At 38.3% G+C, this 25,148-nt stretch overlaps 3 protein-coding genes across 13 annotated transcripts in view; 1 reads left to right on the top strand and 2 right to left on the bottom strand.

Annotated features, from left to right (window-relative positions):
* The window catches only part of LOC132106614 (serine/threonine-protein kinase MRCK alpha-like), a 52,724-nt gene extending 43,827 nt beyond the window's left edge, over positions 1–8,897 (bottom strand). For all 10 annotated transcript variants that reach the window (XM_059512470.1, XM_059512472.1, XM_059512467.1 and 7 more), the window contains exon 1: positions 7,714–8,897. In XM_059512470.1, coding sequence (XP_059368453.1) covers positions 7,714–7,891 — 178 coding nt within the window. In that variant the 5' untranslated portion in view covers positions 7,892–8,897. The remainder of the gene's footprint in view (positions 1–7,713) is intronic.
* A 3,586-nt stretch (positions 8,898–12,483) lies between these two features.
* lft1 (lefty1) lies at positions 12,484–14,731 on the top strand. Its single transcript, XM_059512486.1, has 4 exons — positions 12,484–12,874; positions 13,019–13,262; positions 13,364–13,603; positions 14,013–14,731. Exons 1-4 carry the CDS (start codon positions 12,607–12,609, stop codon positions 14,335–14,337), a joined length of 1,077 nt encoding a protein of 358 aa, XP_059368469.1. The 5' UTR covers positions 12,484–12,606; the 3' UTR covers positions 14,338–14,731.
* Positions 14,732–16,424: 1,693 nt separating this feature from the next.
* On the bottom strand, positions 16,425–24,673 carry LOC132106618 (heterogeneous nuclear ribonucleoprotein U-like). Of its 2 annotated transcripts, none has more exons than XM_059512478.1 (13): positions 24,088–24,673; positions 22,937–23,051; positions 21,258–21,331; positions 21,006–21,145; positions 20,827–20,926; positions 20,610–20,722; positions 20,252–20,515; positions 19,613–19,732; positions 19,233–19,530; positions 18,821–19,090; positions 18,504–18,748; positions 17,261–17,359; positions 16,425–17,066 (listed from the first exon to the last, which is right to left on the bottom strand). In XM_059512478.1, the coding sequence occupies exons 1-13, from the start codon at positions 24,500–24,502 to the stop codon at positions 17,016–17,018; spliced, it is 2,304 nt and encodes a 767-aa protein (XP_059368461.1). In that variant the 5' UTR covers positions 24,503–24,673; the 3' UTR covers positions 16,425–17,015. The 2 variants fall into 2 exon arrangements, with proteins under 2 accessions (XP_059368461.1, XP_059368460.1); XM_059512477.1 differs by having other exon boundaries at positions 24,061–24,673.
* Positions 24,674–25,148: the final 475 nt, after the last annotated feature.

The following is a 25,148-nucleotide window of genomic DNA, read 5'->3' on the forward strand; positions in this document are numbered from 1 at the left end:
ATTGGTAACAGCAATACTTGGCTTTAGTCATACAAAAAGAACCCATTAAACAGATAAAAAATAGGTCTAACTATCTTTATGTGCTTTCGACATTAATTTGAAGATTGAATGTTAAGTTATTGTAACATAAAAGTAGGCACATATTTAAAAACTTTAATGTTAGGTCATTTAGGTGGGAATGATCGCGATTAATCACGATTAATTTCAGGAAGAAAAATTTTTGATTGACAGCACTCTATATATATAGATATATATATATATATATATATATATACATATATAAAAGCATAGGTTAATTGTTCATAATAAGATAAAAAACACATTTGGGTACATTTTTATTTCATGACGACCAAGTGTTTTATAGTTAAAGTTTTTCTGAGGCACTTGATAGTAAAATAAATCTACACACATTTTCCACTTTTTCCTATTGTTTACTGTACAATCTTTGACACAAAGTGCCACATTATTACTGTTCTTCCACACCAGCCTATTATTGTAGTATACCCTAACCTATTTCTGGTAAAAAGAAAAACTAAATCTGTGGTTGGTCTCTTTACAATTCAGTCATATGGTCTTTTCTTATTTAAGTGGGTGGTTTAATGCCAGAATAAGCTGAAGTGTGGACTAGTGTTTTGCCATTTAGTCAAAATTCTGGCTACACAAGACTCAAGTCATAGACACAAGTGTAGTTACATCAAAATGCATGTTGAGAATCAAAAAACTGGTACTCTGACTCAAGTCCAAATCGAGTGATGTGAACACTTTATACAATGAAAGAAAGCAGTCACGGTATAAAGCTGCCACAAACCCCCATTTTCAGCAGCAAGAATAAATGAAAGGGACAAAAAAGGCTAAATATACACATCTCTGCAGTCCTCCAGTGCAGACACTTTCTGGGCCATAGCCAATCCCTTAGGCTGGAAACAATTACTAATTATAACCTACAGAGGAAAGGTGTCAGCGCTAGGACTTCAAACCGTAAGTATCCCGAAAATATGCATTTATCGAAACAAGTTCCGACAAGACTAGAACAAATGCACACAAGAGTTCAAAAAGTGGATCGACTCTCAAAGAAAGATGTTGCAAAACACGTCGACTGATGACAGACAGGTGGGGGGAGGCAAACCATGTTCTTTCAGCTCTACTGAACAGCCGACACGCAAATACCCACTCGACCGCAAAGCCCTCCGAGAACGCATTTTGTTTGGATTCTTTGTTTATCACGGAATAGAATTATTTAACAACCAAACCAGAAGCATAACTGGAATTAAATTCAAACTGGTACAAGCTTCCTACAACAACATGAATTATATATGGAGTCATGAATGTGAAAACCCCCATCTCTCTTTTTTAAAAAGAACCATCCCCCCCATCCATGAAGCATATCCTCGCACCCATGTCCTTCCTCCTAACCCCCCACAGCAGGCCAGATACATGTTGACAGCATTCATAATGAGAGGACTCATCTCTGACCTTGATATATTTGACATGTGACAGCCATCAACATTGCCTTTAATCTAGTCTACTGCCTGAGTGCCAAACACACCCACAAAAGCCCCTTTGGTTTGGGCCTGGAATGTAGAATGGGGCATTTGGTAAGAGGGAAAGCAGTAAAAACACCATTAGATTATGCTAAAAGACTGGGCTTGATCTCTCTGCCACTAGCAATGCCTGTGAGCATAGATAAACCTAGGATGATGGAGAATCACAAACTTATGTTTCAATAATAGTGAGCTACCTCGTAAGGCAGCATACAATACAATGTCAATTCAAAAAAAATATGATGTATCCTACAATAGATTAAAACAGCATTTGATGAAGTAGCATGTAGCAAAACTAACAGCAAGACCATCTAAATTACAAAATATAGTTCTTTATTCATAACATTACTTTTGTTATTATTATGGTTATTGTATATTATTATTTTTGTTATAGGCATACACTATCAGTCAAAGTTTGGAATAATTACAAATTGAAAGAAATTTCTTATGCTCAGCAAAACGGCATTCATTTTAATAAAATAAAATACAGTAAACAAACATTGACACCCAATCAGAATCCATCCTGCTATAACGAGCTTAAGAATTTAAAGCAGCAGACAGGTGTGTGCTTAGAGTAACAGATGATATCATCCATTGGTGTGGGCGCTAATATTGTTATCGTTATAGACATTGTCCTTGGTGCGAACGGGTCTTGAAGAATATTAGAAAGATTTCTGAAGGATCATGTAATACTGAAGACTAGAGTAATGTTTGTTTAAATTGTGCGAACCAAATGCAATTAAAATCCCAATTACCAGTTTTATCACAAAAAAAAAACATATTGGTTAAAACATACTAGTTTCTAATTAGACTGAATATGTCCTTAATATTTTTTAGTAACAACAATTTTGGACTGTCAAAAGTACTGAATAATAAAACTGAACGATAATTAGTTTCAAACTAAATGCATGCAGGGATCGGGATGATAATAAAAAGACTAACTAATTCACTTTGACAGGAGACAGAAAGTTTGGTAACAGGACCAATGTACATCTTGTATCAGATAACCACCCATTATGCTTATCACCTGTCTGAGGCTGATTTCAATCTATTAAAATGTCTGTATTTTCTTATAACCCTAAATAAACTGTGTACACTGTTTTACAGCTAACTATTAATCTCAGGGGTGCAGCATTTTTAGCATGCAAGAGTAATTATCTAAAATACTTGCCATTTACAATTCGGAAAACTTGTGATATCTTGATCAAGTTTAGGTCATGCGTGATAGTTACTGAAGTGTGAGGGTATTTTTGTCATTTGGAAATCTCATGAGGTAGACCGGACTGAAACGTGGCCTGACATGCACTTGATGTGTGAGGCTAACAAGTACAGCGGTACACATAAGGGTTAAGGATGTCGTGTTTATGGGGTCAGCCAAGATAACCAACAGACAAAAATCACTACAACCACAGAATTTCCTCATTTTGTGTCACTCAAAGCTGCCTCATCGTGCTGCATGGCCAGCAAAAGTTTCCCATGAGCCTAGAGAACTGGAAACTAGGATGCAAAATGCAAATGCATGCCTACTGAAAGAGAAACCAAACCAAAACCACTAAACCAACAAATCCCTTTGCTACACTACACTACACTACAAAAAAAAGAAAAAAAGGAAGAAAAAAAAAACAGATCCATGCACGGCTCTTTAACTGAAATTAAAATATCATGCAATTAGTAGTACATAGTAGATGCTACTACTGCTAGTGTTTATAGTCATTTTACAATGGCTTTGAATGTCACTTTTTTGAATGTCATATTATTTGATTTTTATCAAATGTTGGGGTTGAAACACTGGGTCACTTTGTGTCACAGCTTAGCAGTGCATGTGCTAGCATTCTGATAGGATGGTCTACTGCTCCAATGCATCAAGGCTCAAGGGCATACACCAAAAATACACACACACAAAGTATTCAGGCACATAAATCAGGAAGCAGCACAGGCTAAGGCCAAGTGATAATCTGTGCATGCAGCATTACAGCCGGTCAGCAATGTCAAAGGACACTAGCTGATCTGCCAACTGTTTTATATAGCACAGATCTATAGGATAGTTATTTTTTCTTTTTTCTCACAAAAAATGTCTTAATATGTTCTTGTCCATACAATGAAAGTCAGTGAGTTCCAGTGTTGTCTCATACCCCCATTGACTTTTGCTTTTGTTTACAATGGTTACAATGGTTTACTTAAAACTCAAGACTCTGTTACTTTCCTCTGCCAAAGCTGGCACACAGAAGTGTCAGACCGATTAAGAGGCTGGCCAGTCAAGGACTATGATGCATTGAGAGGAAGACAGAGAACGACAACATAGCGTAGGCATCAAACAGCTGCCATACGAGCCTCTTCACACTGCACATCAGAGCGGCAAAGAGCTAGAGCTCTGAGTCAGCACTTCCATGCAAATCTGGCCTGTCTGGAGTGCAGCAATTCCTCATCTACAGTGTGCAAGGAGGGTCTCATAGCAGCAACGCATGGCTACTGGTGCGTGTAATCTCGAATAACACATCTCTATTAGTGAAAACACCCTAAACATGTGTCTAGAATGCATTACAATACATATACAATGACAAAAACATTCTCTCTTCCCACATACAGTATATGTGTGCATATTACCGCTTCAGGCATGGGCGAGTGTTTAAGTGTACAATGTTAGCACTAAATAAGATGTTCGTGTTTGACTGCTGGAGGGTGTGCTGGAATGAGGGACCGAGTGGGAATGGAGGGGATGAGGGAGAAGAGGTGAATTCTTTGGCTTTAAACCATACTATTAAACATCATGTGACAGGGAGGAACAAAGCATCCAGATCTCTGCATTGCCGAAGCGTTATTTTGGGATTTTGGCATTGCTTTTGCAACTCAGTGTGGAGCAGCTCAATGTCTTATTTATTTATGTCTGGTGACCTCACTTTTAAATTTAATGAATAAGTTATTTACCGGTAATAATAATAAAAACTAAAATAAATTAATTAATTGTAAAAATCCACAAAATATTCAGTGCAAAATATTCTGTATTCCTGTAGATTTCGGGAATACCTGTTTAACATACTGCACTGCTTAAGGAAAGTATCATGTGGGAAACCCCAGAAGCTAAACCCCAAGCTACCTCCAATCATCTACAGGGTCAGTCAAGGGAAAAACCAATGAAAAGCTGAAGCATGTACACACCTTTGCCAATTGGCCCTAGATCTATTTCAGTGAAAAGCCCAGAGACTCTGCATAAATCCACTCTTTCACAATAAAAATATAATCAGAACAATACAATATGGCTCTGGGTCACTGGTCTAGACTTGGCTGGCAATGGTAGGGAAGGAAATATGAATGAATCATTCATTATGTGTCTCGCATGGTTATGCATACATTTCTCTAGAGGACTGGGACATTCCAAGGGGTTTCGCATAAAATTGCAACTTAGTGGCCTTGTCCCAACATACATGTGATTCTCATTATGTTGTAGTACACTGTGACAGCCTCAAGGCTCCAATTATGATCAGTCAACGCTGAAAGTGGAATCCTCATCACTGTTCTTACCTATATCATCAGCAGCTGATGCGTCCTCAGAACCTGTTTATGACTGTCCACAGACGCTGAGGAAAACCAGAGCAACTAGCCAAATTTATCTCCTCAATGCCTTTTGGTTACAAAGTTACGACAGACTTCCAGCCTCCTTTTTGAAATATAAACGCCATAAAAATGTGTCAGTGTGTCATAAAGAAGTGTGACTGCAAGACGCAGTTCCTTGTGAAGCTAAATTTGACCTCGGTGACAATAAACTGTAACTTTGGTCTCCGTGCCAACGACGGTCACAGCGGCGTACTTTGAAATCTGAATGAATGAGTGAGTGTCTGCTAATGAGCTCATGAGTGAGTGACCTATCCAGTCAGTCTTTAAATAGTCAAGTTCACAAAGGGGACAAACACAATGTGCAGCCGTTTCCCCATATGACATCATGTGTCCAGCAGCTCAGCAGAGTTTCCTGACGCTGCCCTACTGAGACTCCCCACAGGAAAATGGCACTTACATTTTTTCGCATAAGCACACATGCACAATGACGCACAATAGCTATCTCAAAAACGTCCTGACCTGTGTGTGACAACAATGACCAGAACTGCCATCTCTATGGCCTAAGTCACTTGAAGGCTTGTTTTATTTGCATTTTCATTAAAATCACAGGACCAGAGGATTGTAAACAAAACAACAAACTAAGCAGGGACTGCACTGTGAACTGGCTTTACATTCAGACAGCGAATCTAAACACATGCTGTTTTTTGCATTCTATTAATTTTGTAGAAAGTTACATAACATGACAGTTGATTATGCAAAACTTTTTTGAAGAGATAGAAAGCCATTCATTCGGTCATCAATTCATTCAGAAATCATGTTCATGGATGAGCTAATGTATAAAAGATTTATTACATCATAGTATGAAGTAGAGTGAGGCGGAAAGCCGTAGAAGCGAAACTAGGCTGCTGAAGCAATGGCTAATGAGAGGCAAGAGTGACACAAAGCTCGAAAGCAGGGGAGCTTTTATGCCACACTTTAGCGATTCCGCTCCTTCCAGTGATGCATATGTATTAGTTAGTGCTGTGCAATTAATCACATGCGATTGTCATGCGCATCTAGTCAGTAAACCTGTCCCGTGATTAGTAGAAAATCTCCATCACCTGCTTTTTTAGATTGAGCGGCTTTCACTACACAGAGCCATAGTTCACTGACAGTTAAGCATTATCACGTTCATAATCGCAGATGAATTGCATTCGATTTTGAACGAAATATTGCCCAGTTTGTCAGTGAAATTATGGCTTTGTGTAGTGAATGCCACTCAGTCTGAAAGCAGGTGAAGGTGAATTACTACTATTCACAGAACTGGCTTTACTGACGAGATGCATATGACATTCGCATGCGATTAATTTCACAGTCCTAGTATGTATGTGGAGTTAACCATAGCTGTCATCGGTTTGTTTGTCTGGCAGTGGCAGCAGATATGCAATCAAATTTCAAATTTTAGGCTGTATTACGTCGATTCTGGCACCCAATATCATAACAAGATGATAATTTAAGCTCCATACGTAGCCGAATCTGTGCTGGTTTGAGTGGGACGCCTCCAGTTAGCCTTTTGTTTTGCTGCCTCCAGCTAGCGCTGCGACGTCTGCTGACCCTTGTAACCTTTGGATGGCCTGGCTGTGCATCACTCAGAAAACAACAGGCCAATCAGAAGAGAGGCTCATGAATATTAATTAATTAGACAGGCTAAATTCGACCTGTTCTAAGCAGACCTCCTGAGAAAGGAGCTGTAAAAATATAATGAGATGGTTTTTGGTAATTATACCGCAAATATATATTCTTAAGGACATCAAAACCTAAAATAAAACTGCAGAAAAGTGTACAATATGGGACCTTTAACAGAAATATTAGGAACATGTTGTGTCTGTGAGTGATTTTTTTTTTTTTTTATCTTAGATTAACAATTATGCTTTGTTAAGTGCCTTTACCACCAGTTGAAAACGGTATATAAAGTAAGCATATTATTATCAATAGTAACGCGGTCAATTGCGTGACACAGTTGGTCATGTGATTTCAAAATGCCGGTGCCCATGAGGGGCAGACCCGCATCATGTAGAATAAAACAGCTTTTTCTTTAAGACTGATTGCTCTTGAGTTTTCGTCATTTGTAAACTTTAAAATTTACCAAAACGTTACTGAGTGTACCTTAAGCTACTGTCCGAGAAATAATGTACAGCCATTAAAAACAAAATAAACATGAACAGTATGTAAAGAACTGTCAAGCAATCAAAAAAAAAAAAAAAACATGCTATTCTGCTACCGAATAAGCACACAGGCCATAAATAAATTAGTTTAGCTTTGGCCAATGTCAAAATTAAAGCCCACTGCACTGTATCCACCTTGTTGGAGCAGTAAGCAGAGAGACTCATTAAAGGTGAGCTTCACATTCCACATTCATGCACAAACCAGTCCAGCGATGATGTCATCTTCATTTCTGTTCCCCCTCAAAAACAACTCAATGAGTTTTCCGTACAGCAACTTTAGTCTGTAAAGCAGCTGGCTAACGTCAAACGATAAAACAATAGTTTGTTTGCCTCTCGCAAGTCACAGTGAATCGCTACACAACTGACGTGTGGGACGCGTGAAAGACAAGGCGTGCAGTGCATGAAATATGCCTTACCCCAGTCTACGAACTCCAATATGTTTTTCTCTCTTCTTATGGGAGAATTGTTGCACTCATCATACAGGCAAACAAGAATATCCAACAAGGTCTCCACGCTGAAGCACTGGCCCGTGGACTGAGACGGGCCATCTAGAACCAGCTTCTCCAGCTTCTTCAAACGCACCTCTCCAGACATGTTTTCAGTTGCTCCTGATGTCTCACGGTATGGTCAGTATTTGCTCCCACCGTAGCAAACGGGACCGGCCAGTGGCACACTTGCGTGAACGCTCCGGAAAAAACTTAATGGCTCAAAAAATATTGTCGAGCCTATTCATGGTCCCTCTCGCACGGATGCATCCATATCAATCCACAACATCATGAATTCAGTCCTTAGAGAACTTCCAGCCATCAACCCTACCCTGGCCGGTGGATTTGACGTATATAACCTAAGGCTTATATATTCCCGAATTCAGCTTCTCCTGTGAAGGACACTTTTCACAAAACAAGTCAGCAAAGAAGTTTAAAACAATCCCATGAGATACGGTGATATCTGTGGTTATCCATTATGCAGTAACAAAAGCGCATCAGCAGCACGGGATCTGCATTGCTACAAAGCCCCATATGCCCCTCCTCTGGCAGGACTGCGAAAGCCTTAGCAAGCTGTTTTATCTTTAAATTCCTCTCTTCGTAAATACGAAACGCTGGCGGAAGGAGCAAGCCTTGCTTTCGAAAACTGTTATTCACTTGTCAAAAGCAGCTTTGCGGCGAGGGGCTGGAAATACGCGTCCTCGTTCCTGTCGGTTGGAGGACTCGGCGACTCCGCTCCCGGTCGCCGTGTGTGTGTCTCTCACAGCTCGCTGCTGCCGCAGGCAAAACCCGACATCATCATGGCGACCGTCACGGCATCAGCTGCAGAGAACGGAGGGATATGCTGGAGGGAAACAGCAGAGTAGTGTATACTAGAGAAGAGCGTGCGAATTATCCCCCAATTCGTTGACCTTCAGGGGGTCGACCTTTTTAGAGGATTTCTGTTAGCAATGTGCTGTTGACGTCCTTTTCGCGCAAGCCAAATTGTCTTTTAGCACAGTGCGCTAACTGTCAACTGTTTTAAAAAATGACAAAACGCTTTATTTTTCTTATTTTTGCTTGTGGTAAATAAATAAACTATGTGAAAACGCCAGGACTTCTTTTGTTGACGTACGTCAGACGGTGACGGAAAGAGAACAACGTACTGTTGCTATGGTTACCAATGCAGGCAAACTTTGGCGTGCACTTTGGATGGGTTAAATGCAGAGCACGAATTCTGAATATGGGACACCATTGGCTGAATGTCACTTCACTTCAACGCGACTTCTGTTCTTGAGCGTCTATTTATCGCACAATTTGTACGCAAACTTTTTTTTTCTTTTGGTTATTCATAAAATGCATTTAAAGTGTGTAATATATTATAATATATAACATATTTTGGAGTTCATTGGTTTGTGGTTATATCCCACCTTGAAAGTAGGCTATATGAAATTCGTATGTGTGTGTGTATATAACAGTTATAGTATATAGTATACAGTGTGTAATATATATATATATATATATATATATATATATATATATATGCGCATTGTTAATAGTGGTGATGGATGGCTAATTCATGTCTGTTGAATATACATTTAATATACATATAACTAAGTTTTTGCCTTCCTTTTTCTTAATTTAGGCCTATGCGTCTTTTAAAAAACTGAAAAAAACGAGCACGTTCGCCCTCTTGTGTCCAATATTCTGCATTGCAATTGTAGTGTGGAATTTAATCAAGTGCGTCTGGACTTATTTGACCATGGATTTATGTAACGTGTTCAGAGAAGCAACCAGATAAGCTTGTAAATGTTACATTAAAGTTTGTGTTTTAAATATCTTAAAGCCTAGCATACTGATTTTACAACTAACTTAAAACTATGTGACTAGATATATAGGTTATGCTATTAATACAATTGAGATATAAGTATACAATTACATTTTCATATATTTATGCTTCATTTTATATGTCCTAAACACGCAAGCTGTTTAAGTAGCAAAACATAGGCTATTTGTAACATCAAACGAAAATGTCATAGCATTGCCATCTACTTTTCTCATAACCATTCTTCTATAAATCTGAATCTGACAATTTCTACACCAGGCCTAATAAGGTGCTAAACGTGTCTTTCATGTCAAAACATTTGATGTTAGAACCAAACTGCGGCAGGATGTAGGGAATGTTGAACAGGATGTTCACATTCAATTATTAATTTCTGCTGACCATGAGAAATTGTTTCAACAATAAACATCCTTATGCGTTAAATTAAAATGAGCAATTTTCAGAAATGACCTGCATTATGATCTTAATCGCTGACAGAAAGAACACTGAGTTTTCAAAGCAGCCATATTTACAGTCGTTACCTTTATGACGTCGCTATGGAATTGTTTGTTGTTTTATCGAACCGAGGCGGGATCCGTTTGAATAGAGCTGTCTTTCGTGTGTAGTAAAGAGGTGTTAATTAGCGCATGTTTTGTTGATTGGCGTGTACCTCCACCCTTTGATTAAGGGTTATACTACCCGTGAGAATTAGATGGTACTTATATTGACAAAGGGCCTCAAAATAATCGACAAGGGAAGGACAGAAGACTGACAGAAATCACACAAAGATCCAGAACTTCAGTTTACTCATGCATGGGTCATGTGTATTGTACAAAATGAGTCAAGCAGGGCCCTAGACTGAGGATTGTTGCCAATTCATTTCACAGCTAACTAACATTACTTTTAAGAATATGGTTTTTAAAAAAAAACATAGCATGTATATTATTTATTATCTTCATGTGGGTTTAATTGTACACCTTTTAAAGTCCAGATTTGCAGGATGGTCCAACAAACTATATATATATATATATATATATATATATATATATATATATATATATATACATGCATAGTGCCCTCCATAAGCATTGGAACAGTAAAGACAAAATTGCTCTGTTTGCTGTGGAGTCAAGAAATCTGTAAATATGATTAAAGGATGAATATGAGACAAAATTACAGAATGTCACATTTTATTATTGTGTGTTTCAACACATAAATGTTTTAACCGGCCAATAACTAATAAGACACATTCCCTGCTTTTAATGTCAGAACAACTAATGCAACAGGATACAGCTGATCACTTAGAAAGACCTGTGAGGCAACTGTCCCAATACTTATGCTTACATCAGATAGTGGGATGAACTCTAAAAGTGCTGTCCTTTTTATTTGGTAACATGTATGTGTTAAAACTGCTAAAAAATAAAATGTGACATTCTGTAGTTATATATATATATATATATATATATATATATATATATATATATATATATATATATATATATATATATATATATATATATATATATATATATATATTATCCTTGCAAATATAACCTACTTAATCATCTCTTGTGGCAGATATGGTAATACTCATCTGGGCTCAAACTGTGAGCTCTTTTGTCTGATTCTGCATTTGTATTGCATTAATTTGCCTCCATCTCCAGCCAGTCATTTGTCATCTGTTCTTCCTGTGAGCTCCTTTAGTCTGTCTGACATCTTAGAGCAAATAGAGGGGCCAATACACATACTCAAGACACTGGGTTCTCAGTGCCACTAGCCCCTCTTCTAATGTTAGTGTGACCAAACAAGGCACGGCAAATCTGGCAATGGAATCAGATAATCACCAACCTGTGAAGAGCCTCCCAATTCACATCCCTGGATTAAACAGTCTGTTTGCCTAATAATTTTAATCTGTGCATAAAGCAGAAGGATGGTGGTCTTCGAATAAACATCTAATCCCTCAGCCCACCCAATGATGATGGGCCTACAGCGAAGGTGATCAACAGAAAGGTGCTTAGACAGAGGGACTGAAAACTCTGTACTGACAGACTCTTGCCAGACTAGGAATGTTTTACAATGTCCAGGGGAATGTACACACGAGGAACAAGGGTGCTTCATCAACGTGCACATGCAAACTGGAAAGGAGGGTGAGTTCTAAGTTCACTATGTCTGGAAGGTCATCGGTAAATCCACACAACAAGAACTTCTTGTGTCAGAAATAAAGATAATATTGAATGCAAGTACAGCACATAATCTACATTCATAAAAATTATGTTTACTTTATTATCACATATACTCCAAAGAAGAGACTATCTATCTATCTATCTATCTATCTATCTATCTATCTATCTATCTATCTATCTATCTATCTATCTATCTGTCTTGCATGTCCATCTATCTATATGGTTATCAATATATCATCCATGTATATAGGCTGTCATTCAATAAATCTATCTATCTATACGTTTATAAATTTACCATCTCTTTATTAAAATAAATTTCTATCTATCTATCTATCTATCTATCTATCTATCTATCTATCTATCTATCTATCTATCTATCTATCTATCTATCTATCTATCTATCTATCTATCTATCTATCTATCTATCTATCTATCTATCTATCTATCTATCTATCTATCTGTCTTGCATGTCCATCTATCTATATACATGTTTATCAATTTATCATCATCTCTTTACTAAAATAAATTGATCTATCTATCTATCTATCTATCTATCTATCTATCTATCTATCTATCTATCTATCTATCTAATTTTATTTTAAGGTTATTTGAATTCTCATTCTAGTTTAAGTTGGACATTTTGCGTTAACTTCTCCGATGAATCGTGGCTTTCATGTATCACCTTCTCTCTGATGTCAGTCACCACCCCTTTGTCAAAGTGCGATCAACTGAGGGTCTCGGGGACGCATATATAAGGACGGGCCGCTGTCAAAGCAGAGTCATCTCAGCCCGAGAACAGCAGCACAGAGCCACAATCTCTCCAGCACCTTCACGTGGAAGATGTCTTCAATCCGTGCCGCGTGCCTCCTTTGCGCAGCACTTTTCGCAATGGTGAAGGGTTTTACACACGAAGACATGAAAGACGCTCTGCTGAAGAAACTTGGACTGAGTGAAGTTCCGAGAATTCACAAGCGGGACCTGGAGAACCTTTTGATTCCAACGCACATCAAGAACAAATATGTTTCCATGCTGAAACTGCATCACGCAAGAAAACGCCGCTCGCTTCCGAGTTTAGCCGGCATACTGAGGGGAATCCCTGGCAATGCAGGTAAGATTAGCCTAATATGCAAAATGAAAATACTATAATTTAATGCCGTGAAAATTAACAATTAATGCTAATACTTTCAAAAAGGAATTTTAAATAAGCAAAATGTAAATATAGTTTGTAATAAATCGCTCTCGTCTATTCCAGACATATCTGGTGAATTTGTATATTCTGACACGACACGTCAACGCGTGATGTTCGAGATGACATCAAGGATTCCGGAGAACAGTGAAGTGACCATGGCAGAACTAAAACTGTTCAAGAAAGCCCCACACAAGCGCTCCATACCAGAGAGAAAGGGCCACAGACCCGTCAACAACGCCCGGGTGAGCATCTACTGGGTGGAACTTCTGAAAGACGGGTCTAACCGAACTTCACTAGTGGATTCCAGGTAAGCAGAGACGGCCACAGACAGTCGTTATTATGCTAATTCCACTGCTGACTGGCGTTAAGGAACATGCATGCTAATTGTCACAACCATTATCTCCTCAGGTTGATTCCAATTCACGAAACCGGCTGGAAGAGCTTTGATGTGACCCAGGCGGTGCACTATTGGTCGAAGAGCCGAATGGAGATGCCCATGCACCTGGAGGTGTGGATCGAGGGCGAGAGACCCGGCAGTTACGCGGCAGAAATGGCCAAGTGTGTCCGTTTCACAACTCAAGATCCTAACGATAACACTCTTGGAAAACCTGAGCTTGTTCTTTACACCCTCAACCTCGAGGAGTTTGGGTAAGCGTGGCTTCATTTCAAAGCAGCATTATGCTAATAAACGACATATATTTATTTATTTTTATTGTACACTATATATATATATATATATAGATAGATAGATAGATAGATAGATATAGATATAGACACACACACACATTTTTCTTTAATGATTATGGGTATAACAATATGTATAAATTCAAAGTTAGTGAAATTTTTCAAAATGTGAAGTATGTAGCCTACTCAGAAGAATTACTCTATTGTTATTCTAATTACATTAAATATATATTCAAATGTGACGTATGTGCAATATGGGCGCTGTGGTGTAAAGTGTTACCGAAGGAATTTCTTAAAAATAAAAATGTGTTTCGTTTAAAAGGTTTAATACAATATGTTAATAGCCTATTATTTTATATTATTTACGTTGCAGGTCTAGTGGAGACTGTGAAACCAACAAAGACAGTGAAATGTGCTGCAGGGAAAAATACTTCATCAATTTCCGAGCCTTGACGTGGACCCAGTACTGGATCATCGAACCATCCGGGTATCAGGCGTTCCGGTGTAACGGAGGCTGCCGGCAGCCCAAGCGCAACTACGGCTACGGAGAGAGGAAGTGCGCGGTTGTGGAAAGCGCACCGCTACCGATGATGTATTTAGTTAAAAAGGGAGATTATACTGAAATTGAGGTCGCTGAGTTCCCAAATATGATTGTAGAAACATGTGGATGCGCAATGGATAATGTTTCAGTTGTATAAATGTGCTATTTGCCATCGACCACGTGACACAATGTACTTAAAAGCTAACGTTATAAGGCTAAGAAAGGGTGTTGGCAACTTAACCCTTATTAAGATACCTCAAGCACTTTTTATGAAATTGTAAATATCGTTAAATTGATATGCATTTATTTTTGCATTTGTATATGATGCCATATGAAGTGAAAGACTGATTTGTAGATGTTATATTTTGAGCAGTAAATAGAATGGTTTGTTGTATATGTCGACATGTTGACTGAATATAAATTCAACTATTTTTCATTGAAGTGATTTGTCTTGGTCTTCGTTTGCATATTCCAGTGGTTGCAAATGGCCACATGGACTACAGACATAATTACACAAGGCAGTTATGTTTTGTTTACTCTACAGACACAAATAATAACTTATTAAACAGAACGATTTGTAGAGTTTAAAAAGGGCATGACATGTAAAGATCCTTCTTTAAACATGTCTTACCTAACAGTGTAAATGGTTCTGTTATGAAACTGAGAATTTACAAAAATAATTGTGGCAGCCATACAAGTACTAGTTCTTCATTCAGGTTTTCAGAATCTCAGTGATTATAAACTAGTACTAATAACTGTATTTAAATGGATAGTTAACCTAAAAATGAAGTCAACGTTTACTCAACCTGAAGTTGTTCCAAACTTGTATGAGTTTCTCTGTTCTGTTGAGCACAAAAGAAGATTTATTTTTGAATGTTTCTATTTTTTGTATTTAGGGAAGAATTCTAGTAGAAAACAATGATTTATCTCAGAGGTTTATTACATTATTTAATGACAAATTTCCTTACATCATGAAACACTCAACATTCATCGTTGAAAAAGCAAAGCCTAAATACAAACATCATAAACTGTACCATCTGCCATCATTCAAGAACACATAATGCCACATTTTTAGTTCATCCTCAAAATAGCGCATCTTACACAAGCAAAGTCTGTGTAGTAAAACAGAATGGTCACAAATCTCTCATGCCATGCTTTTCAGTTAAAAATCTGTTAAAAATCACTTATTTTATTAAAAGACCGGTTCATTATCTCATCCCGCAGGAAACAATTTACAGAAAAAAAAAACACTTCCTGAAATAAGTTACTTTTACATCAATTTAAATGGTAAACAGTTCAACAAAATATTCCACTTAAACTACTACATCATGATAAAATACACCAATTTTAAGTCAAAAATAGCTGCCCTTTTTCTTTGGCCATTTGGCACTTTATAAGAAATATATTTATTCAAACAAATCAAGGGCCTGGCTTGATGAAATCAGGATGTCTTGCTGATGGGGTCATGGGGTGTATGCGATATTATTGTGGTCTGAATGATGAGGTTATGTAAACTGAGAAAATCCAGTATGAAATTCTGATACGACCTTAAGCTATTTTCCCCACAGCTCACCCCATGTAATATTAATAATGCATATGATAATTTAACATATAAAAGAACTTGCTTATTTGCTGGCTGTTAGATCTAAAATGGTTGTCAAGGCCACCATTTGACAAATTAATCCCAAAGGAAATTTTGGGGATATTTCCTGTAGTAAAATGGTCTAAATATTGTTTTATAACAATTACACCAGAAAAAGGTTAATTGAATTATTACACAGATTAACATAGCAAGTCAATCAGTTAAAATAATACTCTTAGCATTAAATATTTTGCAAAGCCATTAAAAAAAAAAAAGCACTGCCACAAAATGTTCCGCGGGATGAACACTAGTACTAGTAATCTTAGTGCACATTCATTATGATGGAGTTATTCACAAAGCGGTGTTGATTTTACAAAGCTGTGTAAAGCAATAAGCACAATCAAGTGCTTAACTTCATCAATGTTTCATTGTGGCTTCTCTTGGTTTCTTAGATGACACAAATGAGTAAATGTATGCAGTGCAAAAAAACATTATAAAGTAACTGACTAAATTGATTTAAAAAAATCTTTCCACTGTATGCCCTGCAAGACAAAGGCAATAAAGTATAGTCTGATGGTGCTGAATTAAGAGACAAATCTGATTGACATTCAAAGGCTCTTTAAAATAGATTTTTCAAGATATCAGTCAAAAGCCATAAAAGGTCATAGAAAAGCAAGCACATCATTTATTGCAAACCTATGATGTAACTGTTACAGTCTGGGCTAACAAACAAAGAAAAACTTGAACCTGTTAGTAGTAAATATTTTTTTTCACTGTCCACTGAACGTGAAAGGCAGAGTTGTTGTGTAAATGTAAATTATTATTGACAAAAGCTTCTAAAAGATTTAGGCTCACAGGGATTTTTACACCAAAATTTTTTTTTTTTGAAAAATAATAATAATTTACTTGAGTAAAAAATGACATTTTACAGAATAAAATTCACAACCCTGAAATTCAAAGCATCCCTCACAAGACAAATGCTGGAATTCGTGATAACAATATATCAAAGCTGTGATACAAAATAAAAGGGGGAGGAAATGCATTTGACAAAAATCTGAGAGTGAAGCACATATGTAGAACGTAGACGGTTCACTTCAGAAGGGCGGAATGTTTGTTTGCCACTTGCTTCTCTTACATAAAAATGGACTTCCTTTAAAAATTATAATAAACAAGGACCGTAAAAGTGGATGGTTATTCAGTGGCTGTGCATTTCAGCGCACAAGAGACCATGAGTCTTTAATACAAATGTGCACTTAGTAATATCCTGGGTGGTACTGTTGATTCCATGGCTTCTGGTTCCAGAACTAAAGGGTCAAAGAAAGTTTCATGAGTTAAATGGACTACAATTTCATTTTGTTAAATAGTAATTAATATAATAGCCAATCTTATGATTTTGAATAAGTCAGATTTCTCAATGGACGTTTACGCAATGTATTGCTTATCTGTGACCCTTTAAAAAAAAAAAAGTCTCAATGAGATACATAATAGCTGTACAAACCCCTTGTTGCCAGCTCTGGTTGAAGGCTTGGGCAAAAGATCCGTTTTTATTGCCAAAACCACCACGATTCTGCTGATGGCCTCCTCTGCCACGGAACTTCTATGAAGGCGAAAACTCAAAATTACTCAAAGTCAAATTGAGGTTTCAGTAGCATTTAAAAGTTTAGTGTCAGTAAGAGTTTTTTTATTTAAGAAATAATGACAGAAAAAAAAAAAAAAAGTGTTATTAACGTTATGGAAGCTTGATTCCTTCATGGGATTTTATTTATATATAGGGCTGCACAATATTGGGAAAAAAATGACATTGCGATATTTTATTTTTCTGCGATATATATTGCGATATGAAATCTAATAAAAAAATGTCCTAAAAACAAAAATGGGGTGAGCACACTTACATTTTCATTTTAAATGATTTAAATATCAACACCATCGTGTCAATAGATTAATATGCACGAGGGAGAGAGAGCAAGACAGCGCTCGTGTTGTTTGAAGACCGTGAGCGTGCGGCCGGGGCTCACTCGCTTGCTTGCTCTCTCCCTCTGTCTCTCTCGCGCGCGCTCTCTCTCTCTCTCTCTGTCCTGTTAAACTTGCATGTATTTTTCAGTCCTGTCAATGATAAACTTTCACTCTAGGATGGTTAAGCTGTGCAATTAATCCGCAAATCACATTCGTCAAGGGCCGGGGAGCAGCTGGTCCGTACAGTTAATGAATAATGGATCAACTACGACAGCCTACATCGCACATCCTGCGATGTGACTATCGTGGATTCGTACATCGCAATATCGTTGCTTAAATGACACATCATGCAGCCCTAATATATATATATTAAATCTATTTAAAAATACTGAAATAATGCTACTTTATAATTTTGAAAATGTTCTCAGAACTGTAAAAAAAAAAAAAATCTGAATTGTTAAATGGCAAAAGAATTATGACTTTCTTTCCTTGCCATGTGGATAGTGTCACAATTCTTGTTTTTTTGTTTCGGCCATGGAATAAAAAATAAAGAAATGTCTCTTAAGCGAAAAATATCAGCATATTGATTTCTGAAGGGTCATGTGACACTGAAAACTGGCATTATATGGCAAAGCCAGTTTTCAGTGTCACATGACCTTTCAGAAATCAATATGCTGAGAGATATATATATATATATATATATATATATATATATATATATATATATATATAGCCTACCCCAAACTATTGAACAGTAGTTTACTTTGTTACAAAAGATACAAACTAACCTGTTGGAAGTTTCCTCTGTTGTGGGGTCCACCGCGGTGCATGTTACCTCTGTGTGCAGGCCCCCCGCGGCCCATTGCTCCACCTCTGCCGCCTCTAATGTGCCCACCCCTGGGGCCCATTCCCCGGCTGGGCATCCCACCGGCTCCACCTCGACTATGGAACCCTCCTCGGAAGACAGGGGGTGGTGGCGGTGGTGGCATGTAGCCACGCGGGTGACGATTAAACCCTTGATGTGGTACTGGTACTAGAAGGAGAAAATACGAGGTATAATTCTCAATGTATATTTACCATGACAGCTCACTAAAAACTTGCTTACATCCTCTGAAGTTTCTACGGGGCTGAAATCCACCTCTGCCTCCACGTGGGCCTGGACCACCACCCCTACTGAACTGGTTCTTAGGCCCTTTGCCTCGTCCACCTCCCTTTTTGGGGGTTATTGTGCCCTGGTTTGGTTTCTTTTCGGGTGGCAAAGCACTTTTGCTCTCTTCCTTGTACTGCTCTAAGAGCTTGACGGCTTCCTCCTTCTGCAGTTCCACATAGGTGACCTCTGAGAAGCAGTCTCCTACCTCTGGAAATGTGTAGATACCTGTAGAGAGGAACAACAATCTTTTGTATTCCTGGCTATTCTACTTTGTGTGCCAGGTTAGTTTTTATTTCATTTAAACTATACAGTTTTGGACTACAAGGAAAACCAGAAAGTGCAATGGTGAAATGACATCACGTCTTGCCTTTCATTTTCAGAACGGCATTCTCAGGTACATCTTTGCCATCGGTTTCTGCTTTCTTCTGTGTTCTCTCCTTGAAGGCCTCATCTGTTGGGAAGACAACTACAGCTTTGCGTTGGAAGCCAGCAAACAGACACATCTTCCTTCTCTGGGCCAGTGCAGACACGTTTGTCTGATCCAAGATGTAGTTTCTCTTTTTGCGGGCGGCAATTTCAATAAACTTGCCCAGGAACAGAGGAGCACGCTGAGAGATGGCTGAGAGCTTCGCCGTGTCTTTGTTTTGCCTCTTCATGCTGTCAATCTGCAAGTCCAAAAAGTGAGATTAGACCAGAAAATAAGATTGAGACATATAAGATAAAAAGTTTAAGAAGAATGTTTCTCACCATCATCTTCTCCAAGATGGTGTTGGTGCCGAGGACATTGAACTTGCCAGGGTTCTCTTCAACATGTTTATTTACCCAAGCAGTTTTTCCAGATCCAGGAAGGCCGACCATAACGATCACCTTGAAACCAACATATTAGTGATTACAATCATGTCAATGCATTAACACATGTATTAAATGAAGCCTCTTATGCTGAACAAGGCTGCATTATTTGATTATACAATTCTATTCTATTTGAAAATCTAAATAGACTTCGGATAGTCTTCAGTGGCACACGATGCTTCAGAAATCATTCTAATATGCTGATTTGGTGCTCAGGAAATATTTTATATTACTGTTAATCAGAGTTGCCAGGTTTTCACAAAACCTGCCCAGATGCTACTCAAAACTAACCCAATCATGTTCCGGGGGGTAATACACACATTCTTTGGCTGGGTTGCCAGGCAAAAATTGCATTCCAGGGGCTAAATATCACGATATTGAAATGAAAAACAAGAAAACGTGGAAAAACAACCCATATATTTTTTTTTATAAGATTATACCTTTACATTCCATAAGTACTAACTTATTCAAAACCTTTTGAACAAATTCGTTTTTCAATGTTTATAAACTGAGAGAGAAAAAAAGGTCAAAAAGTACCTCGCAATCTTTCTTGGTCTCAGGTCCCTTAGGTCCTCTAATACGCACATCCACAGGAATTTGCTGCAGGAAGGTGAAGCCCTCCACCTGAGGGAAGAATGGGGTCTCCATCTGACCGAAATTGAACTCAACCGCACAGTTGTGGCAAAGAACATGGGGGAACAGAGTTTGTCCGGCCAATGACTCCTTATTGACCTTAAAAGCCACATCAAGGTCCTTTCCATTTTTGGAGTAGGAAATCTCCAGCTCATCTGCTTCAAAATTCTATCCAAGACAAAGAAACACACCAAAGTATATAAGAATATGTAAACTAAAAGGGAAAAACAATTCTTGTGTGAGAGTGATGTGATCGACTTACAATGAAGCAGCCGATGACATCATTTTCATCAAAATTCTCCCCATAGTCTTCGGTCACAAAGTTTGAAGTCTTCTTCCCTTTGCTCGAATACGAGTAGGAATGCTCCCCCTCACCTAAAACAGCAACAAGTCATGTGTTTTTAGTAGATGAAATAGGGCTGTGCAATCATACACTGTGGTCACATAAGCACATGCTAATGTTAACCAACTGTGCTTACCCAGCAAAAGACTTCCATTTGCCAGGGACCAGCCAACATGGACATCATGGAAGTCCACGTTTTTGCTGTTTATATGCTTGACCGGGATTTTCTCAGTGATCTGCAAAAGCAGGAGACATATAATGATTCGAAATTCATCACTTTCTCATTGGTTTACATAAATATGCTGTAGTACGCACCTTCATTTCAAAGCAGGCTTTGCCTTTGTTTACACCGTATGAGGCACGGCCACCTGCCCAAAGGTAAGCGAAACTCTCCATGGTAAGAGATGAGGCGCTATATCTGTCCCGGGAGACTTTGAAATTAAGATCACAATTGTCTATGGAAACATTGAGAAAAAAAATGCTGGTTAGTCCAAAAGGCAAGTTAATATGTTTATTAAAAGTTCACTACACTATTAGTCAATGTGCTTCTTAACACAAAGCACTCACATGGATCCAGGCAGGCCAAGGTGTCGTCAAACTCTTCATCTTCTTCATCAAGAGGTGGCAGAGGAGACTTAGACCTGAAATACAGTTAATAAGCCATTAATGCCATGGGTGAAGCAAGAGTGTGATGGACTGGCATGCTTCCCATGTCCAGGTGAGATCCTTCCTCAAAGCCACAGCAGCATCAACAGTAGATGTAAAATACCTTACAATGGCTGCTCACAACACTTATACTGTTTTGTGAATGCAAACTTTACCATCATTGCTCACCAGTTTACCCCACGATGAAGCCTGAAAGAAAACTTGTTGGTAAAATAGAAAGCAGCAATGTTGTGCTATTTGGAAAGAGTGTTCCCCTTTCCAATTCATCAGGTAAAGGTCTGAAAAAGTCAGAGTATTTTTATATTTATATCTACATGCAGATCTTCCTGGAAAGGTCAAAACAATCTATAGTTCTTATTGCTGTTTCGGTCTTTCATTGCTTATACAGAGTTTAAATTTTGTTCCAGATGATATTTTCTATTCAGCATAATCTGTAAAATAAATAGTTTTTAGGGACATCTGGAGGTGAAATCTTGTCAAATTGTTTTCAGTAGCAACCAACATCATGTCACAGATGTCATGTCCTGTAAAGAGGGAGGTCATAAAGTCTTTACAATTCATAGTGTATAGGGGCTGCCTTAATTATAATGTTCTGTCAGGCCCTATAAATTCAAGTAATGACCCTGCCTGGGACATCCCGACATCATTAGTAGTTGGGTCAGGTATTGCAACAATTTAGTTGGTTCAAATAGTAGCTTGGGGTTTTTCATGCTTGAGATCTTCCATGAGGAATTCAGATACATTAAAATATATACATTTTTGTTCCATATACTAAAAGAACATAAGTAGATAAACATTTTAATCTAAACACTGGTTCACTATAGGTGAGCCGCACAAAAGCCAGAAAATCAAACCTAGACAGAAAATTACATTTATTCAATCTGCAATTGAGCACCACACACTTAGAGAAAGAACATGCATTAGAAGTGTAAACATATTCCCTTTTCCTTTATGCAATGTGAAGAACTGCCAACATTTGTACTTACCGGCTGACCACAAATGAAACAGACTTTAAAAGGAAAAGTTATTACAGTTTTTTTATATACCGTAAAATCTTACATTTTACCTTTCACAATTATGCAAAGAAAAAGGAAACAAAAACCACTCAAGAAAAAAAAAAAAGATGGAAACCCCGAAGGAACGTCTGAGGAATTAAACAATTTGCTTCATTACCATTTCTTAACCACCCCATTACGTCATGATACACTTTGCGATATAAACTCAACGTCGCTGGCCCTCCCCTGCCATGACAGAAGCCGCAGCTCGTGCTATCGTCATTGCTTTGTTCGCTGTCTGATTCGCCACACGCACATAAATCAGCCTGACAACAGTGTGAGAGTGTGTTTAACAAAAATATTGTTTTTCCATTAAAGCACTATTTGAAGTGTAGTTGCATAATCTTACTGAAGGTAAGGTGTTTTGTATCAGCCAGGAATGACCCTCAACAATGTTTTCCATTAGTTAAGAGGTAGATGAGGGTTGTATTTTTCTAGGTAAGGCATTGGCACTTAAAGCCAATATATAATATATATTAAAAGTGGCACTTCAGGGATAAAGAAGGCCATTGCTTCCATCCTTACCGGCTGTATTTGCTTTCTTCAATAAATTCAAAGTAGCCCCTTCCATGTTCCTCCCGGCGTCTCTTAACACCCTTCTTATTCTTCTGATCAGCACTGATGTCTTTGTCCGCATCCCCTTTGAAAATAAAACAAACAGTAATGAAATGCCCGGACGTGTTGGACCCTGGGTTTTAAGGGTGGCCCACACGACAAGAGTGCTCGGTCTCCACCAGTTACAAAATCAACTGACCACCTCTGATCAGACAGAATATTTTGCTTGGTTATGTCATTCAGGATAAAAACTGCAAGCACTGATCTGACTGCATAAACCAGATCAGACAAAAACGTGGGTGGTGCAATTCCTATTGATTGTGTGCTTTCCTGTAAAATGTTATTCATTCACAGTCAAAAAACAATTTTTTTAAGTAATACAAAGATTTAGCCTAATGTAGCAGGATTACCAACCAATGCTCACATCTTTGACAACAAATAACTGGCGAACAGCATCAACACTCACTATCCTGAACTAACCTTGAGCGGAAGTAACTCAGATGGCGCCTTCTAGTAGCCTGAACCGAAACTACTAAATGTCCCCGTCTTTCGACGCTTTTTGTAATTTTCCTCTACCTTATAATATTCCTTACACCATCACCCGCTGGTAATGCATTTCACTGTATCCCTAACTTTTTTTTACTGTCTGCCGTAAAGTTTTCTGCACAGCAACTTATGAGTCCACGCGAGGGCGACCCGAGCCTGCAGCGAAACTGTCTAGTTTCTGAAACTAGCTCAACCGACCATAAACAATGCGATAAAAAACATAAATCCGTGTAGATTCGAATGTGTAATGCAAGTTTCCTGTAATCGTTAAAAAATATCAATAGTAGCAAACTCCTAAAGACAATAGGCTCGCGCGGGTGATTAGATTATCTTTGCGAACACGGCTAAAACAAAGAAACCTTTAAAATCTTAAACTCCGAACCACGAACTAAACTCAAACAGACCGGATTAGCACGTTAGCTATCTACACAATAGCCACCGGTTAGCCACATATGCTAAACGACGACCTCACCGGCTTCAAAACGCACGTGAACAGACTAACGTAACGTAAACGTTACTCCTGGCGTTTAAACACATAAAAAACTCACCCTCTAATGGATGAGATTCAGGCTCACCATCTTCGTCGTCAATTTTGTCGATGATCTCGTCGTCTTCGTCCTCCTCCTCCTCTTCTTCATCAAGTGCTTTGTCCATTTCCACGCCGGCGTCCCCATCCTCCTCCTCTTTGCCCATTTCGTCGTCCTGGCCATCACCCCCGTCTCCATTTTGCTCCTCGGCCTCCATGCTCTCGCCCTCCGGCTCTTCTTCGCCCATGACTTTTTGTTCGACCGCAACACCGTTTCCCTCGGCCTCGTTTTCTTCTGTTGCTTCTTCCACGGCTTCTTCCTCCTCAGCCAGGGCCTCAGAATCGAGCGCGGCCTGCAGCCGCTCCATGAGCTCGGCCTTCAATCCCTTGTCGGAGAGATTGCGCTTCTTTAGCTCGTCCTTCAGCTCGTTAACCTTAAGCTTTTTTACGTTGATTTCACTCATGTTGTCGTTTTAGTGTAGAGGAGCTATTAAAAATATTAAAATATTCGATCGTTGAATATTGCAGTCCAGGGAGAGCCGACGGCTGCTTTGCTTCTCTCGATTGCGTACAGCCGCGGTGATTCTGCGTAATCCACCGGCGAAACAATTCAATGGCGCCTAGGTGCTAGACCCCTCCCAGTGCAACAGCATCGAGGGAACTGGGCGTGTTCAACCGTAATGACCCTCCTGCTTACGACCGCAGAGACTAGGTTATTCATGAATTCAAGATTATTTACATTGGCATTGTGAAATCCTTTAATGAGCATTGCAAATGTAAATGCATCCACAAATAAACGGTACAATGACTTTTCTAAATGTTACCCTTATGAATTTGATTGATATATATATATATATATATATATATATATATATATATATATATATATATATATATATATATTGATATATATTGACATTTGTTTTAAAATGTGGATAATGGATCAATAACTCCCCCCACCCCTAGTGTTTTTCATAAGCCTTTTAATGTTTGCCTCATGCTTACACGTTTAACCTGTTTCTTTAAACCGGGAATGACTTTAAAGAAATAATTGTTGGCTATGTATAAAAAAAAGAAAAAAGACAAGTAAAATCAAAGTGTTTATTTTAG

The sequence above is a fragment of the Carassius carassius genome, chromosome 27 (genome assembly GCF_963082965.1).
Source record: "Carassius carassius chromosome 27, fCarCar2.1, whole genome shotgun sequence".
Taxonomy (NCBI): domain Eukaryota; kingdom Metazoa; phylum Chordata; class Actinopteri; order Cypriniformes; family Cyprinidae; genus Carassius; species Carassius carassius.

What these genes read in the sequence shown, in the direction of transcription:
- lft1 (XM_059512486.1), top strand. Translation starts at nt 12,607, where the DNA reads ATGTCTTCAATCCGTGCCGCGTGCCTCCTTTGCGCAGCACTTTTCGCA. An exon ending in GGGAATCCCTGGCAATGCAG is followed by an intron (nt 12,875 to 13,018) that starts GTAAGATTAGCC and finishes CGTCTATTCCAG; the next exon opens with ACATATCTGGTGAATTTGTA. An exon ending in ACTTCACTAGTGGATTCCAG is followed by an intron (nt 13,263 to 13,363) that starts GTAAGCAGAGAC and finishes TTATCTCCTCAG; the next exon opens with GTTGATTCCAATTCACGAAA.
- LOC132106618 (XM_059512477.1), bottom strand. Translation starts at nt 24,502, where the DNA reads ATGAGTGAAATCAACGTAAAAAAGCTTAAGGTTAACGAGCTGAAGGAC. An exon ending in CTTGGCCTGCCTGGATCCAT is followed by an intron (nt 21,146 to 21,257) that starts GTGAGTGCTTTG and finishes ATGTTTCCATAG; the next exon opens with ACAATTGTGATCTTAATTTC. An exon ending in AAATGGAAGTCTTTTGCTGG is followed by an intron (nt 20,723 to 20,826) that starts GTAAGCACAGTT and finishes TTGCTGTTTTAG; the next exon opens with GTGAGGGGGAGCATTCCTAC.